The 18,038-nt window shown below is 33.8% G+C and overlaps 4 protein-coding genes across 4 annotated transcripts; 2 read left to right on the top strand and 2 right to left on the bottom strand.

The window, feature by feature from the left end:
- Window positions 1–6,644: 6,644 nt before the first annotated feature.
- LOC106342371 (auxin transporter protein 1-like) lies at window positions 6,645–11,146 on the top strand. Its single transcript, XM_013781280.1, has 9 exons — window positions 6,645–6,915; window positions 7,124–7,329; window positions 7,457–7,642; window positions 7,722–7,834; window positions 7,926–8,109; window positions 8,468–8,565; window positions 9,376–9,583; window positions 9,680–9,937; window positions 10,622–11,146. Exons 2-9 carry the CDS (start codon window positions 7,138–7,140, stop codon window positions 10,862–10,864), a joined length of 1,482 nt encoding a protein of 493 aa, XP_013636734.1. The 5' UTR covers window positions 6,645–6,915; window positions 7,124–7,137; the 3' UTR covers window positions 10,865–11,146.
- A 2,820-nt stretch (window positions 11,147–13,966) lies between these two features.
- LOC106339586 (N-alpha-acetyltransferase MAK3) lies at window positions 13,967–15,687 on the bottom strand. The gene is made up of 6 exons (XM_013778423.1): window positions 15,596–15,687; window positions 15,461–15,495; window positions 15,177–15,354; window positions 14,983–15,103; window positions 14,820–14,875; window positions 13,967–14,412 (listed from the first exon to the last, which is right to left on the bottom strand). Exons 3-6 carry the CDS (start codon window positions 15,342–15,344, stop codon window positions 14,200–14,202), a joined length of 558 nt encoding a protein of 185 aa, XP_013633877.1. The 5' UTR covers window positions 15,345–15,354; window positions 15,461–15,495; window positions 15,596–15,687; the 3' UTR covers window positions 13,967–14,199.
- A 123-nt stretch (window positions 15,688–15,810) lies between these two features.
- On the top strand, window positions 15,811–16,569 carry LOC106339613 (30S ribosomal protein S31, chloroplastic). Its single transcript, XM_013778459.1, has 3 exons — window positions 15,811–16,019; window positions 16,097–16,161; window positions 16,241–16,569. Exons 1-3 carry the CDS (start codon window positions 15,863–15,865, stop codon window positions 16,373–16,375), a joined length of 357 nt encoding a protein of 118 aa, XP_013633913.1. The 5' UTR covers window positions 15,811–15,862; the 3' UTR covers window positions 16,376–16,569.
- On the bottom strand, window positions 16,509–17,841 carry LOC106339612 (uncharacterized protein At4g19900). Its single transcript, XM_013778458.1, has one exon. It carries the CDS (start codon window positions 17,834–17,836, stop codon window positions 16,640–16,642), a length of 1,197 nt encoding a protein of 398 aa, XP_013633912.1. The 5' UTR covers window positions 17,837–17,841; the 3' UTR covers window positions 16,509–16,639.
- Between the last annotated feature and the right edge of the window lie 197 nt (window positions 17,842–18,038).

The raw sequence follows: 18,038 nt of genomic DNA, 5'->3' as shown, positions 1-18,038 counted from the left end.
GAACCTATATGAATAAAGTGTGTATAATAAAGAAGAGTTTTGGTCCATAACAGTGTAAAGAAAAATAAATTTATGCATATATATGCATTATAATCACGTTTGATCATTTTATTTTATTTTCTTCAACGAGATTTGATCATTTTCATATTTTCTATCTATTTTTGTTATTTTGTTCAATGGTTAAAATATAATAGAAACATAATTTTGTAAATACAAAAGTTAACAGAAATAGAGTAATAATGTTAGTTATTAAAGGTGAAAACAACAACCATCCAGATACATTTATTTCAAAATGGAGATGAAACTGGAAATGCTACTCCCTCCGTTTTTTAAAGATACATATTATAGAGAAAATTTTTGTTTCTAAAAAATTCATTTTTTACATTTTCAATGCATGTTTTATTAACTAATTGCAAACTTCAAAAAACTTAATTGCACTAATTGATTTTTTATTGGCTTAAAATTATAGAAAGAAGATAAACACAAAAAATTATGCAAATTTAATGTGTTTTATTAAAATGTGTGAAAAAACTAGAATATGAATCTTTTAGGAACAGAGGGAGTATAATATAATACAATTTAAATTTGCGTTTCCTGGAAACCAACTCAGGCTCCGAGTGGTAACAGCGTGTTGAGCGGTGCGGATAAAGTGAAATGCATACTGCGGTGCGGTTTAACTGCGGTTTGTATAAGAGAAACGCATACTGCGGAACAACTGCGGTTCATCTAAATAAGCGGTTCAAAACAAAATATGAATGGTGACTATATGAATAGTGTAACTGCGGGAGACATATAATATATTTATATTTTAGAAACTAAAAAAATAAGTGATACTAATATAACTTTATATATATATAAATATATTTTTTTATTTTTAAAAATATTGTATTTATCTGAAATATGAAATGTAATATTATATTATTAAGATTTTATGGCCAATATTATATTTTATTAAAAAAATAGAATTGCTCTAGTTGGGATATTTAGAAAATTCAGTTAATTTTTTGAGACTCGGTTTGGTTTAGTTAAAAAAGTTAGAAACCGACTAATATTCGATATAATCTTGGATACCATTTGGTTTCGATTCGGTTACAGTTTTTCGGGTAATTCATGTTAAAAGTAAGAAAATTTGAGGTTTTATGGATTAAATATTAGATTTTTCGCATTTTTGATTAATTTTTTTAGATAATTCAGATAATTTTAAATGTTCTTAGATTAAAAAAGTATTCTGGTAGTTGTTTTAGGCATTTTAATTTATAAATATTATTTTTAAATTATTTGATTATTTTAAAAACTAAATATAGTTAATATTTATAAATATATAAATTAAAATATAAAAAAAATTGGATATCCACTCGGTTCTTGATTTGGTTTCAGTTTGATTTTAATTCTTTAGTTCTAGAGTTATAGGATCTGCTTGGATAATTGGTATAATCCAAACCTGAACCGAATCTCTTTTTTGGTTTGATTCTTCGGTGATCAGATTAATGTTCCAGATAATAAAATTATTTTTAGCATTATTAATTTTGTTACCCAAGTATTACTTATTTAAATTTTAGTTAAAAGTATGTTTATGTATATTATATATATAAAATATTAGTAGATGTATTTATGCTTTCGATATTTTAATAACTAAAACCTGAAAAATAAATTTATCTACATTAATATGTGTAACCACACCCCATTACTTTCTTTTCGGTTTAGGGAGCGGTCCACTAACAATTATGTCCCGCACTTGATTTTTACTTTTCTTATTTATTTAATTTTGACAAAAACAGAAGCAAAATATTTAGGCTGAATGGTAAACAAATTTTCGTCCCGCGGTGCGTTCTACTCGGACCGCAAAATATTTATAACCTCAATACTTGTTTTTCATTAACCAGTAAAAGTATAAATTTACATTAATTTTGCGTGAAACAGAAGCAAAAACAAGCATGTCCTTGGGTAAAATCTGTAGTTTCTGCACCAAATTAAAGAAGACCTGCAACATTGCCGCTTTTACATAAATTCACTCTGTATACACATTGACATAGGCTCTATCTATATTGTTTAAAAAATCTGCAAGTTGATTAAATTTCATGGATCGAGAGAGTTGTTGATTTTCTAAAGTTCCAAGAATTAGTCAAATTTCGCTGTTTACAAATAATTATACCGTTGCTTAAGAATGGGAACATTTATACAATAATCTATCCAAGATTTCAGTACTATCGATCGTGCTATATAATTAGAGATAATGAGAAAACTGAGAGGGATCAAGCGGTTTTCAACTTTTTAAACAGCTGAGGAAGCAAGTTACTTACAAAACTTAGAAACAAAGATTGCCACACTCGAATAAATAAGTGCATACTCGTCGAGTCCACGAATTTTTTTTCTAACTATTTATATATTAGACACAAAGTGTTCTACATAGGTAGTTGGAAGGGATCTTAAGTAATATATAAGATAGATGTGCCACTCCACTTATCACCAATTGGTTTCAGGTTGGAAGCCCATCTAGCTTAACATGGTATCAGAGCCCGATCCACGCAGTCCAACCCGATCCACATCGACCCGGCCCAAAGTTGGCCTTCGATCCTTGCCCGAGCATTCCGAGATTGACGTTCAAAGAGCCATCATCTCGAGGGGGCGTATTAGACACAAAGTGTCCCACATCGGTAGTTGGAAGAGATCTTAAGTAATATATAAGATAGATGTGCCACTCCACTTATCACCAATTGGTTTCAGGTTGGAAGCCCATCTAGCTTAACATGGTATCAGAGCCCGATCCACGCAGTCCAACCCGATCCACATCGACCCGGCCCAAAGTTGGCCTTCGATCCTTGCCCAAACATTCCGAGATTGACGCTTAAAGAGCCATCATCTCGAGGGGGCGTATTAGAGACAAAAGTCCCACATCGGTAGTTGGAAGGGATCTTTAGTAATATATAAGATAGATGAACCACTCCACTTATCACCAATTGATTTTAGGTTGGAAGCCCATCTAGCTTAACATTATAATGATATTGATATTTTAACTTATAACATTTAGAAAATAGTTTTTATATATATTAATTAAAGACATATTTTATGACTCTATCCTGTGAGAATAAAATGTTCAGATACTAATAAATCATATGCGTGAGTTGTAAACTTGAAAATAAGTAATCATGATTGAATTGCAGCTATAATAGAACCTCTATAAACTAATAATGTTAGAATTTTGAAACTTTATCAATTTATACATATATTAATTTACAAAATTTTCTCATTTAAATTTCTTATTTCAAAATATATTTATTCTATGATAAAAAATATTTGATTTTTTTGTGTATAAACATTAATTGTTATTTTTAAAATTTAATATTTATATTAATTTTATTTTATTATTTGGTGGATATGTGGTTTTAGATATAATATTATTAAATCTCATCAAAAATATATTAAATTTTAAGAAAATATAAAAATAATTCAATTGTGAATATACAACAAAAAATATAATAACATGTTCTTACTTATATAAAATATGTATACATATAAATTATTAATTTATAATTTTAATAGGACTATATATTTACATAATTTTTTTTAAAAAAAATTTATCTTATTATTTTATCGATTTGTATCAAATTTTGAACCGGACCAAGTTGAGACCGAAAAAAATTATTAATTTATAAATATTATTAATTTATCGAGTATTAATATATAGATGTTCTACTGTATATGTCAATTATCAATTATCTTTTTTTTTTGTCACCTGCCCATTTACGCTAGATCAAGTGGTGGTGAGACGAGCCGATTCTCCGAGGAACATCTTCGTTTGGCCGGATCTGATCTATATGGAAAAAAATAAAGCCTCTGATCCTTACTTATTTTGCTAACGCGTCCGCCTGACCATTCCTACTTCGAAGAATACGATACATGCTCACATCCTCGAAATCCTTTTGTAATCTCTGGAACACTTCGATCTATGTCGCGAATATTGGCCAATCCACCGGGTTTGTAGTCATGTCCACTAGGTCCGAGCCGTCCGTCTCAAACCGTATCGTGGTTATCCTCGTGTCTCTCATATATGAGGCTTCTATAAGTAAACCTTCCATCTCAGCATGTAAAGCTGAGAGGCTCCTGATGCACGTCTGTAATCCGAAATATTCAGAACCCATTTGATCCTTAAGACTCAACCCTAAGCCATTGACACTGCCATTATCGATCCATGACGCATCAATTTGATAGGTAAGGATTCAGGTATCCAAAGGGGCACTGTCTCAACCTCTGTAGTAGGAGGGTCGTCATGATCTTCATTTTCTTCCTCATTTTCGTTAGCCTTCCTCCAACATTCTGCCTCAATAGACGCGTGTTGGAGAGTGTCAATCAGGGATACGATTTTCCCATTAAAGAGTTTGTCGTTCCTCGTCTTCCAAATATACCAACAAATTCATGGAAATGTATCAAATTGTGGTCTTAATGGAGCCACATCTTTTCTCTTCCAATACAGAAAGTTTTTTTTTGGTATATAGATGTACTTAGAAAGTAACCCGGAAGAGACAGATAGTCCGATAATGCCCAAACCTGCAGGCCTGGGGGGCATTCAAAAAGAAGATGATTAATCGACTCCACTGGGCCAGCACATCTAGAACAACTCCTATCGGTGCCCAAGAGTTTATAAGTGAGCCTCTCTGTCGTCGCCACACAGCCCGAGATAGCCTGCCACAAGAAATGTTTCATCTTACTCGGGACTTTTAACTTCCACACATGGCTTTGAAGACACGTGATACTCGGTTCTAGAATCCCTTCATGTGTAAGACTCAGCTTGGTCGATCAGAGTAAAGTCATGACCGGTTTTAACTGAATACACTCCTGATTTTGTGTGGTTCCAAACATATCCATCTGGAGCAAGAAATTTTTAGCCCAAGTATCAAAGGGATATCATCTGGGTGAAAGAATTCTCATAAAAACTGTATATCCTACTCTTTGGTATCATTCCTAATAAAAAACTGAACAAGAAGTTGGGGTAGTCTGTAAACAATGTGGTCGGCAGGTCTAGGTGGTCGAGCCACTGAATCTGGAACACAAGACTCACTTCAAACCCTTGTATCTCGACCCGTACCAATCATTTTCCGTAAACCCAAAATGAGTAGCAGTTTTGCTGCCATGATACTACGCAATCCATATGATAGTGAGTATGTTCGTCAATCTTCCAAAGAAGATGTGTGATTATAGTACCTTCTTTTTAAAACACGTGCCAATAAAAAGTCCGGGTAATGAATTAGTCTCCATAATTGTTTTGCAAGAAACACTATATTGAAGTCATGGAGATCTCGAAAACCTAGTCCCCAAATAGTATTTGTATTTGGTAATGAGTATTTTGCATACTCGTCATTCAATACATGAAGCCCTTGGTCCATGATCAGGTATCTTACAGAAACTTGATTGCTCCTTAAAATTAATAATATAATAATATAAGCTGGATAAGATAAAAATACATATTAAATTTGAAATAAACACTCAAACATAAAATAAATATATTATTTTGTTATATGTTTTTCATAATTAATAGTTTATAATTTTAATATAATATTTTATATAAAATAAATACATAAAAAATATAATATTGATAAACCAAAAATATAAATATAAATAAAGTTTATAAACATAAAAATTACAAAATTTTAGTAAACATAATGTCTAAACGTGATAAACTAATTATTTATCTATCACAAATAATAAAAATATAAAAATTATTTAAACTAAAAAATCAAATAATATATAATATTATTTTCGATGTTATGGTTGGAGATGATAAAAAAAGTATGACACTAATGTACTAATTCTGGTGTAATTTTAATACCAAATTTAGTATTATGGTTGGAGATGCCCTTACAAATCTGAATTTCGGATCATATGAGATTCTAAGGTAAGTCGAGCTAGATTAAAATTTACGAGTTATTTTAATCTGCTGGTTAAGCATGTAAGTATATCTCACATGATTACGTTTTTGTTTCTTCAAAATTGATGGTGTAAAAACTAAAAAGGATGCTGACTATTAGATAGCTGTTGAAAAAACTAGATCTCTAAATCTAAGATGCTACAAGTCAAATAAATCCTTAAACTTTAATGTATTGCACTATTAATTTTGTCATCATGTCTTAATTTTTTTAATTGATAATTTTTTTTGTCATTCAAGTACAACCAATGATTTGTTAGATGAAAATGTATACTTTTTTGAACCCATATGGGCTTTATCAAATTGGTTTTATTTTATTAATCGAACCCGGAAATTCTGGATGTCAATGGTCACGTTAATTATGAATGCGAAAACGTAAAAAAAGGTTAGATGCTACCGGCACCTAGAAAAAAGTTAATGGCAGTGTGATTTCACAGCAGCTGTTTAGGCTTCGAATGGTGACTGCGGTTTGAACGGTACGAGACAAGCGGTTTGAGCGGTGTGGGACAAGCGATTCAACTATAGTGCGGTTCTAACAATTATAAAAATGTATAGATATATAGTATATGTAAAGATTTTTGTTACTGTTAACCGTGGGACGGGGGACGATGATCACCGTTTGAAGCCTAATCTATTTATGTTTTTATAAAAATAATAGTATAAAAGAAATAAAAAGAGAAGATATTGGTAAGTATATAAAAAGGAGAGGGGGTGAAGTTCGAAGCATCTTATAGTTATTTTAGCTACTTCATTCCTTTTTTTGCTCTGATCAAAGAAAGTCTTTCTCCTTCTTTCCATAACTCTCTCTCTCTCTCCTCTGCTGCCATCTTCTGGGTTCATGCTCTGTTTCTTGAAGTCAGAGAAAGATAGAGAGAGTGGATATTTGTTTATTTAAAAGAAAGAGCAAGTGAGAACTAAAGGACCCTATCAGTTTTGGTCTTTGTTTGCTTCTGATTCCTTCTCACCTTCTTCTTCTCTTCTCTAAAAGAGATAACGTAAGTCACTCTCTTTCTTACTAAAGAAGAGAAAAACGTGAACAAAGAATAATCATTTTACACTCTGCTTTAACTGATATTCGTCTCCCAAGTCTTAGATCTCTCTCACTACTACTCTGTTTCTTCCCGTCTCTTATGTTTAGTGTTCACTTGGGTTTTGATTTTTCTTTCTATAAGGTGTTCAGACATTTTTTTATTCCTTCATCAGATCTAAAGGCAAAAATGTCGGCGGGAGTGAGTCATGGTGAAGAGGCGATAGTCTCAAGCGGAAATGACAACGAAGGAGAACAGATCACCGGCAACCACACCGGAAAAACCGACGAGTACGACCCCTCTAGCGGTTCTGCACTAAGCAACTTCCTCTGGCACGGTGGCTCGGTCTGGGACGCTTGGTTCAGCTGCGCATCTAACCAGGTACAAGCTTCAATAACCCTTCAAAAAAATTGAAAATAAAAACAAGAAAATCTTTGATCAGAAAAAAAAAAAAAAAGATAATCTTGATTTTCAAGAACCATCAGGAGAGATGTATTTTTTTTTTCAGGTGGCCCAAGTGCTTCTGACGTTGCCTTACTCGTTCAGTCAACTAGGGATGTTGTCAGGAATAGTGTTACAGATCTTCTATGGTTTACTCGGAAGCTGGACTGCTTATCTCATCAGTGTTCTCTACGTTGAGTACCGAGCTCGTAAAGAGAAAGAAGGCAAAAGCTTCAAAAACCACGTTATTCAGGTTATAATACAAAACTTAATCACTCACTAATCGGTTATTAACTTTGACTAAATCTTAGTACTTAATAAAATACTACCAGTGGTTCGAAGTACTTGATGGACTACTCGGTTCATACTGGAAAGCAATAGGACTCGCATTTAATTGCACTTTCCTCTTGTTTGGATCTGTAATCCAACTCATTGCTTGTGCCAGGTCTCTTTAATCTCTCTTTTAATGATCTCTCTCTCTCTCTCTTTAATTATTATTGGATGATTATAATAAAATGATGATTGGTTGGTTGCAGTAACATTTATTACATAAACGATCACTTGGACAAGAGAACATGGACTTATATATTCGGCGCGTGCTGTGCAACCACTGTGTTTATACCATCGTTCCATAACTACCGTATCTGGTCATTCCTCGGCTTGGGTATGACCACTTACACCGCCTGGTACTTAGCCATCGCCTCCATTATCCACGGCCAGGTATAAATTATAATTATTATTTATGTATTTAGATTTTTTTTTTGTGCAACCTATTTAGATTTCTTAGAAAATATAATAATATAGATTATTACATTGTCGTTTTCATAATTTTATGCTTTGCAATGAAGTGACAGTATATGCCTTCATAAAAAAGAAAAAAATATATTCATTAAAAGGAAAAAATATTCGCATTTCTCTTTATGGCTAGGGAAAAGGAATTGAATTATTCTGTGCATCTAAACCCAAATTTGTATATATTTTTCTTCTAAAACTAGGCAATTTTAGCATTTTCTTAATATTCTCTCAGTCTAATCACTCTTTAAGATTTGTTTTTAATTGTTAATTTTGAATTTTTTAGACGGAAGGTGTGAAGCACACAGGTCCGACGAAGCTAGTGCTTTATTTTACCGGAGCTACCAATATCTTGTATACCTTTGGTGGTCACGCGGTTACTGTGTAAGTTTATTTCTTCTCATTTCTTAATGATTACTAATTAATTTATCAATTTTCTTATAGATAATTAGAAAAAATCATCAAATCCTGTCAGACGTATAGTTGAATAACTATTTAAGTTTTTTTTTTTTTTTGACAATGAATAGCTATTTAAGTTAAAAGCTCAAATAGCAGGAAAATTATATGATAAAATTGGTGAAATAATATTAAATTCTGAGTGCTGTATCGTTTCTTCGCCGCTTCTATTGCAGCTTTTGCCGGCAAATAAGGTGTAACTATTATTACAGTCATCACGATTATCATTATTATTTTTCTATCCTTAAAGTAGTAATAATATGTTATCTAACTTTTAATAAATAAGATTCTATGGAACTATAATAGTTAATATTCCTACCCTACACTATTGAATGCCATTTAAGCACTTCTACTAGTAATAGTACCCCTCTCTGAAATGTCAAATACACCCTTTTATGCCTTTACTTATCTGATAATTTAAGATCAATTATAGATATATCATACTTTCTCTCCCTCTGTTCCTGAAAGTAAGATTTTCTATACTATGCACGTTTATTAAGAATTTAATAAATGTTTATAATTTAATTTATTTTTTACTTTATTATACACTTTCCAATAACTTTCCAACAATGAAATTTAATCAATTCAAATATTCTCAATTAATGTTCCTCAAAAGTATAAAAATTTACTTTAACAATATAAAAAATATATCTTTGTGGAACAAGAAAAAAATCTAAAACATCTTACTTTCAGGAACGGAGGTAGTATATATTATTAACGGTAAATTTAATTATGCAGTGAGATCATGCATGCAATGTGGAAACCACAAAAGTTTAAGTACATTTACTTGATGGCGACGTTATACGTTTTCACACTGACGATTCCGTCAGCTTCCGCCGTTTACTGGGCCTTCGGAGACGCACTTCTCGACCACTCCAACGCGTTCTCTCTTCTCCCCAAGAACCGATGGCGTGACGCTGCCGTTATCCTCATGCTCATTCACCAGGTATGATATATAATAACACACCTTTATATTTCTTTCTAATTTAGTAAATTTAGATCATGATCAGGTTAACTAAGTTATTGTAATATGTTCATGCAGTTTATAACGTTCGGATTTGCTTGTACCCCGCTCTACTTTGTGTGGGAGAAAGTGATAGGGATGCATGACACAAAGAGCATTTGCTTGAGGGCTTTAGCTAGATTGCCTGTGGTTATACCGATATGGTTCCTAGCTATTATCTTTCCGTTCTTCGGTCCAATCAATTCAGCTGTGGGTGCTCTTCTGGTTAGCTTCACCGTGTATATCATCCCCTCCCTCGCTCACATGCTCACTTACCGATCTGCCTCCGCTCGTCAGGTAAATGCTTTTACAATGTGTTATCCAATTATACTCGTAGTTAATAAAATAAAATAAACGATCGGTGGAGCAAAATATTAAATAGCGATCAACTATGTAGTTGTGGTAGGGTTGTGAATAGATTATTGTCATTGGAGGGCATGAATGTCTTTGTCTGAAGATAGATGGCGTTATGTGTTCCGTATCTTACGGAAGATACGATCATCATTCATCACCCACATTCCTTGCTGGCGTCCTTCAAGCTCATTTTTTAATTATACTTTTTTATAAAAAGTTAAAATCCAAACTCGTATTTTCTGGTTAGGTTAGAATTAGTAATTGACTATGAATTGTTTTTGTTTTTTTCCTACTTTTATCAAACTCGTGTATATTATATTAACAGTAGGAAAATTAAAGTTAGAAAAGGAATAAATTGTGAGGAAAATAAGGATAGGAGAATAGGTAAGAGTCATAATCAGACATGAAAAGGAAGCTGTACAATAGTGACTCTCTGCCTAACATTAATCTAAAGTGAGAGTCTGAGTATGACAAATCATATCTCTGTCTTTGTCATGGGTCAACAAAGCTTTGGATTTTTGTCCATAACTATACGACAATACCCACAAACTCATACACTTAATCATCATCATCTCTCTCTTCACTGGTTCTTGATTTTTAATATTTGGTTTTGGATTTTTCTTGTAGAATGCGGCGGAGAAGCCACCGTTCTTCTTACCTAGCTGGACGGCGATGTACGTGTTAAACGCTTTCGTGGTGATATGGGTTCTAATAGTTGGTTTCGGGTTCGGTGGATGGGCTAGTGTAACCAACTTTGTTCGTCAAGTCGACACTTTTGGTCTCTTTGCTAAGTGTTACCAATGTAAATCACCGGTTCCAGCTGCAGCAGCTGCGCACGCTCCGGTCGCCGCTTTACACCACCGCCTTTGAGAAATCTAGCCTGCAGGGTTTGATGCTTTTGTGAAGTTTTATTATAAATTATTTGTTCTTCTTTTGTGTTTTGTGTACGTATACGGGAGGGAGTAAAAGTCACGAAAATAGTGTACTTTTTACGCATCCCCTTTGCATGCGTGTTAAAGCTCTTAATTTTTTTTCTTTGAGGTTTTGTATGTTTTCACTCCTTAGGTCGATAATATAGTAGCGTGTGATTTCTTAATTTGGTATTGTGAAAACAATAGGCTAAAAGAAATGTATCGTCTTCTCTTCTTTTTACTTGGCTTTATTACTGTTTTAGTATCGCATAACAAATCTTATGATGCATTTTGTTGTTACCTAATGTTAAAAATGAATAATGCTTTTATTCAACTCTAAATTGATTTAATTAATGGTTACGTTTTAGCAGTATATATATTCTTTAACATTTCTGGTGCGGCTTATGAAATAAGACTAAATGTCATATTCTTTCAAGCTCAACGAAGTATTAAATATGACCTTTTATATATATATATACTTCAGACTAAAGTTAACTATACTTATATCAAAACCTACAATCTTTTTTTTGGATCAAATATCAAAACCTACAATCAAACCGTGATAATATTACATAGTATTTGTTTATCTAAAACTATTTAGTAAAAAAAAGAAATTTTAGTTTTTGAAACTTTTACTTAATTGGGAAATAAAATGGGAACATGGACAAGTTGGACCGAGGGAGCCGGTCATTATACGTGGGGCACATGGGTGTGGGGAAGAGATCGCACGTGGCTTCATGGTCCGAGTCACGTGCCATTATTTACTTCTCACTCTTTCTCTCTGATCAGACACTTTGAAAGAATGGGATCAGAGGACCATTCTTGTCTCTCTTATTAAATATGGCATGTGTTCATAACACTACTCAATCGTTACCCTTATCATATGCTCTGGTTTCACATGTACATTGGACAAAAACTAACTATATGTACATATATGTGAATTATTAACTAATATTCTCGTTTGAATCCAGTGACCATTCCTGTACTTTCAATCTGACTTTTTTTTATTGTTATTGTATTTTAAAAAATAAAGAGCTTTGGGAAAATGTCTCTTCTAATAGCAAATAATCGTTTGTTCAGAACTAAGAAGAAAAAAGATGTGACGAATGTATGTAGGACAATGACAATGTGAATCTGAATGTGAATGTGAGTGATCTTCGTTTGCTGCGAAGTGGAGCGGGACCCTTGACGTAGGGTGAAGTTAGTAACGCTGGTTAGGGAGTGGGGTCGTCAAATAGTTATAACTATGTGGCCAGAGGTGAATCGTCTTTAATTTATTCTGGTCCTGGGCCACGCGACTTTATACTAGTTGAAGATGGACTATTTGTACACATGAAATCCTGCTAACATGGACTTCTTTTCAGAGATGGTACCTGTCGACTGTATATGTAGCTTAATAATTTCTGCAAGTGTTATTGTCGTGGCATTAATCAAACTCAAAGATGCGTTTTGATAGAAATGTCGAATCAATTGATAGACGGCAATTATGCGCTTTATAAAGATTTAGTATATTAAAATTAGTAATTATCCATATTGATAAAAATGTTCAAGAAATCAGTAAGCGGTAATTATGTGCTTTGTAAAGATTTATCAATACTATTAAAACAAAATCATTCTAAAAATTTACTGTAAAATGTTGTTGGACCTATTCATCAATAATTTCACAAGTTTTATTTCATATTTAGCAAAAATATAGCCAAGTTAAAATATAAATAATATTATAGAAATTAACATACATTTTTAAAAAATCTTGTGGACATTCTAAGTAATTGAGAAATTTCATGGATTTTGCATTTTATATAAACAATAATTTAGGTAGTTAAATTAAAATTCGCAAATGAAAAACAGTTTTTTAATTGATATGTATAATCATATACTATATCATATAACCATGAATAGACCAATTGTTCTATATTTTTTTCTTAACTTGAGTTTATTATGTATGGTATAAAACGCAATAATTATGTGACACATGAAGTGAGAAGCCTTAAAAACAAAAAGACACATGAGATATGTCTTTTTTAAACGTAAGAGAATTATGAGATATGTTTTTTGTATTGTGAATAGATTGGTTATTTTCTATAACTATATTAGGTCACATACCATTCTATTCATTATTGAATGAATATATTTTAATAATTCTAACCTCATGTCTTAAACTCCTGTACCTTATATACACCCGTAAAACATTAAATTTGTACACACACACACATATATATATATATATATATATAAATATAAATTTAGAGAATATGAAATTATTCGAGTTTTGATTGGTATATTTAGGTCACACCGAATATTTGTTTAGTTTTTATATGATTCTTTTTTAATAGTATAGATTAAAGAATCACAAATTAAATAGTTTATTCAAATTTATATACTATTAAAAATTATATCATTTTTCCTAAAGAAATATTATCAGATTTATATAGGTTTTTATCTGATTAACCATTATCATGGGCTTTTGAGTTTTTATTTATAAGATTTTTATTTATGACGTTTTAACTAAATCTGAACCGGACTATACATAAATCATTGAATTTACTGGTTTGACCACGAATCTGGGTCGTGTACAAAAATACTGATAAAAATTGTTAACAACCTTACATATCTATTTTAAGTAAATTTTTTGTCTCACCAACTTAACAAATGTAACTCTTATAAAATATATACAAAATATTAAAATGACGTTGTAATATAAAAATGTGCATAAAATCTCAAATAAACTAATTAATAAATTATATAATTCTAAACAAAAATCATTTTCTTCTTTGATATAATACAATTTTGTAACTTAATAATGTATATAAAAATCATAAAATCTAAAATAAACTAATTTATAAATTATATAATTTCAAAATCTAGTTATTTTTAAAACTCGGTAATTATCCATGTTGATAGAAATGTCAAATGTCAAATGCAATGAAATTCATTTCCATAACATTTTTCAATTCAGTGATTCAATAATGTATTTTTATCCCACTTAAAGATATTTTAGGTTTTTATAGTTACTAAAGTAAATATAAAAGAGACAATATATAATATGCAATTATAATTTTTCTATCCAAAATATGACCACCGGTTTTAATGATTGCATATTGTTCGAAAAAATAAACAAGTTTTTTTTGTTGTTGTCCTGAACAAAACTTTGGTAATTCCTTAATATGAAACAGAAGATAGTCTAGGTTATGTTCACTATCTGGAATACAGAGAAGCAATACAACATCTTCTTTTCCATGGCCTCAAGGTTGAAACTATGAAAAGGAAGTGATCGGGTTTGGTCATCATGTCATTTCAGTGACGAGGCCTTGGGAAAATCTCATGCTCCGGCTTGGTTTGTTCCTCGGAAACCATTTGAGGAACATGAGGCCTTGGGAACAAAAGCTTAAGCCGAAAAGCATCCATCCCATTCAAGTAATAGTGGTGTAGCCGTTTGGCTTTTATGAACCCGAGTCTCCCATATAGAGCCAGCGCTCCTTTGTTTGACACTTCTGCCTCCAATGTTACCTTCAATCATACACAGTTTCATTGATTGTTGACTTACTACTCAAATAACAGCTAAGCAAACACATATACAACAGAAACAAACATGGTATGGTTCAAACTTTTAGCAATACGATTAACCATGCGGTAACTAGAAGCTTTTTAGGAGATTATTGACTAGGTGAGCGCCTAGACCAACTTTTTGAACTTATTTTTTAAAATATTGTTCTTAAAAATTCATTTAGTTTTAGGACCAATTCGCTGCCTAGATGGGCGCTTAGGCTTTAGAACACTGCGATTAACTACTACTCTAGTAGGTGAGATCTTATCTACAATTCTCCTACCAGGTAAGGAACTCACTCTAGTGCTACAAAAGTATCTTAAAGTTCTCAAGAGAGCAGAATAAAGAGATGAATGAAACATGCATATACCTCTTCACAGCCTGATTCCATCATCACTTTTATTGATCTTGTTACAAGCTCTGTGGCTGTAAAAGCAAAATAAACAAAGGGTTAGCACAGCAACATCCAAACTTAAGAGAGGCATTGCTTTGCAGTGGATCAATCACAATCGGTAGCTAGCGAGAAAAATTACCTAAGCCTCGACCACGATACGGTTTGATGACAACCAACATGGCGATGTACCCTCTGTAACTCTGCCTATGCTCCCCCATCTTACACACTACGGTTCCTATGCATTTACCTTTGTGAAAGGCCTTAACCAGAAAAAAAGAAGCTACTCATCACTCAATTCATTAAAACAAGAACTAAAGAGAGTATTGTTAATACCAGGAAGCAGAGCTGAGGCCAGAGGTAGACGAAGTAGCGATAAGTGAAGATGGAGTAAGGCTCGCTGAGTTCTTGATCCACGAGAGACATAATCAAAGGCAAGTGATGCTCGCCTGCGTAGCTAGTGTACTCAATCTCACCCTCATCGAACTCCTCTTTATCTCCCATCTCAAATATACTGAAGATTGTTACAAAAGAGAATCTATAGTTCATTAGTAAATTAAAAAAATCAAATCTTTTTGGCTAAAGCAAGTTTCTTTAGGGAAAAAAGAGAGAGCGTTTACCGAATATAGTTATGCGATTGGGATTAGTGAGAACCCTATTCAAAATCAAAGATCAGATAAACCCGAGGTGAGAGGATTACAAAAGAGGTGTGGTTATTCAGAATCCAAAATCAATGGGGGTGTGATGATTCTTACCGAAGTGTATTTGTCCGAGAGTTCGAACATCAAAAGGGTTAGCGATTTGGTGACGTCAAGAAGCTACGAAGGCGAAGAAGCAGAAGAGGAAGAAGAACGATTAACACGTGACAAGCGCATGTAGGGTTTTAGAATGGACTTGGGCTTTTACAAAGCCCAATTAGAATACAAGCCCAAAAAACGAAGTCTTAAAAACAACTTGGGATAACGAAAAGCCTATCATTCATTTCTTCAAACCTTATCTTTCCTCAAAAACACACACAGACGATGGCGTCGCTGCTAATCGGAGCTCCTCCGCGAGTCACCGTCGCATCATCTTCGAGGCTATCATCATCTCACTCGGAAACCGTCGGCGTCTCTCTCCCTTGCTTCACTCAGCAGCTGTCTCTCTCCGCTTCGTCATCATCCAGCTCAATTCCACTTGGTAAACCAGCTCAAAACTAAGCTCGCTCCTTTCTTCTCTCTTGACTCGTTTAACGGCGTAAAGCTTTCGAATTTCAGTGTACTGTGGCCGAGGCGACCGCAAAACAGCGAGAGGAAAGCGTTTCAATCACTCCTTCGGGAATGTAAGTAACAAACTTTCGATTCCGTTAAGTCACACTGAGAGAACTCGAATGTTGGGTTTTTGAATGTTTGTGTGAGCAGGCGAGGCCACGGAACAAGGATAAAGGAAGAGGGCCGCAGAGAGTACCAGTCCCTCCTGCACCACCGAGGAAGGATAAGTTTGAGAACGACGAGAAGATCAAAATCGACATCGACGAGTCCCTCTTCTCCAACTAGAGTCTTTCTTCACTTCTTGTCAGTCACTGTAATTTTATTTGAGTAGAAGATGCTGCTGCTCTTTCTTGTTGTTAAACATCTCCTCTTTCTATGAAAAAATCTGCTTTCTTGTTTTCATTGGTAATGTTTCTGTAATATGAGTGATTGACTCTTAACTTTGTTTTATTAAGAGACATTGAAAGATAAAAAAAAAACAATAATCACACTAGCGAGAATCTCTACTTTATTACATAAGAGTGAATCTTTGTCTCTCTGTTTGAATCTTCAAGTGTGATAGTCTGTAATGTTTCCACAGACTGTGCAGTGTGTGGAGATGAGTTTATGCATGACGCTTCCTTCTTCAATCTTCATCTTCCTTGTAACCTTATTCCACAGATGTATCATGTAACTTCCTTTTGTCATGTCCTGTACCGTCTTCTCTACCCATTTTACTTCTCCTGTCGTTGTGGGTTTCTTGAACAGCCTTGGGATCTTAAGCCAGTTCACTGGATAGAAACCATTCGGTGGGAAGATTGTTAGGTTGTACTCAGGTTTGTGTCCTAACCTAGTGATAACTCTAGAGACTAGGTAAGGACTGTTGTATCCCCATCTGTTCCCATCAAAAGTTGTGGAGTATTCTTGCAAGAACTCATGCATGAGGGGATGGTAGATGTCAAAGACCATCACCGCGTTGTTTAGTCTTGTCCATCGTTTAGTTTCTGGATCCAAACTCTGTGCACCTATTGCGTTTCTCAGCCCAGTCACGGAGTTGAGGAAGATGATGTCTGTGTCTAGATAGACTCCTCCGTATTTGTAGAGCACGGCGAGTCTCGTTAAGTCAGAGAGGTGCATGAACAGAGGGATGGAGCCAGGATCCATCTTACCACTCTTTAGCTTTTTCAACCAAGCTTCTGCTGGAGTGTTCTTGACTAAGAACGGGATGTCTAAAGTCACAGCAACGAGGTTGAAGCCTTGGTCAAGGAAGAGCTTAAGGATGGTGTATCCTCTTGGTGAGTCTAAGGAGTTGGATAATATCACCAAGCAAGCACCAGCAGGGTTTGTGGTGAATAGGGTATCAACAGCTAACATCTCTCTTGGCCCAAAGGACTTTGCTGGAGATAGCCAAACCATAAAGAACTGAGCTGAGCAGTTGTTGTTGTACAGCTCTAAAACTCTTCCGTGGAACCTCTTGCTCTTGGTTGTTGACTTAAGTATCTCCAGCTCAGGCAGGTTTCTCCTGAACCAGCTGATTCTCTCGCTCTTGGTAGCTTTGGGAGGAGGTAACAACGGATCTATCTCCTCTTTTTCTTGCTGATCTGAGACCACAACAGAGACACTGCTACTACTAGTACTCATAGGGACAGTGGTTCCGGGTAGAGGAACGTTTGGTTTGAACGGTGGTTTATCGTCAGAGAGAGTACATGTTGGAGATTCCATGTAGAGGAGATTTAATAAAGCAAAAACCGCAAAGATAACCAACATCGCTAACTTCTTTGATCCCATCTTAATCTTCTGAAGACAGAACAAGAGTTTCTTCGTTGCAGATGCACCTTAGGTGGTTTAGTTTATATAGAAAGTTGTATGTTGATTAGTTCCTAACTCAAGACGGAGTAAGATTCTATCTGTGATTGGCGGTTTTGAAAATTAATTCAATATAACAAAGTTGTTTTTGTATAGGACACCG

Source organism: Brassica oleracea, chromosome C4, assembly GCF_000695525.1.
Source record: "Brassica oleracea var. oleracea cultivar TO1000 chromosome C4, BOL, whole genome shotgun sequence".
Taxonomy (NCBI): Eukaryota; Viridiplantae; Streptophyta; class Magnoliopsida; order Brassicales; family Brassicaceae; genus Brassica; species Brassica oleracea.
This window is presented reverse-complemented; position numbering and strand designations above follow the sequence as displayed.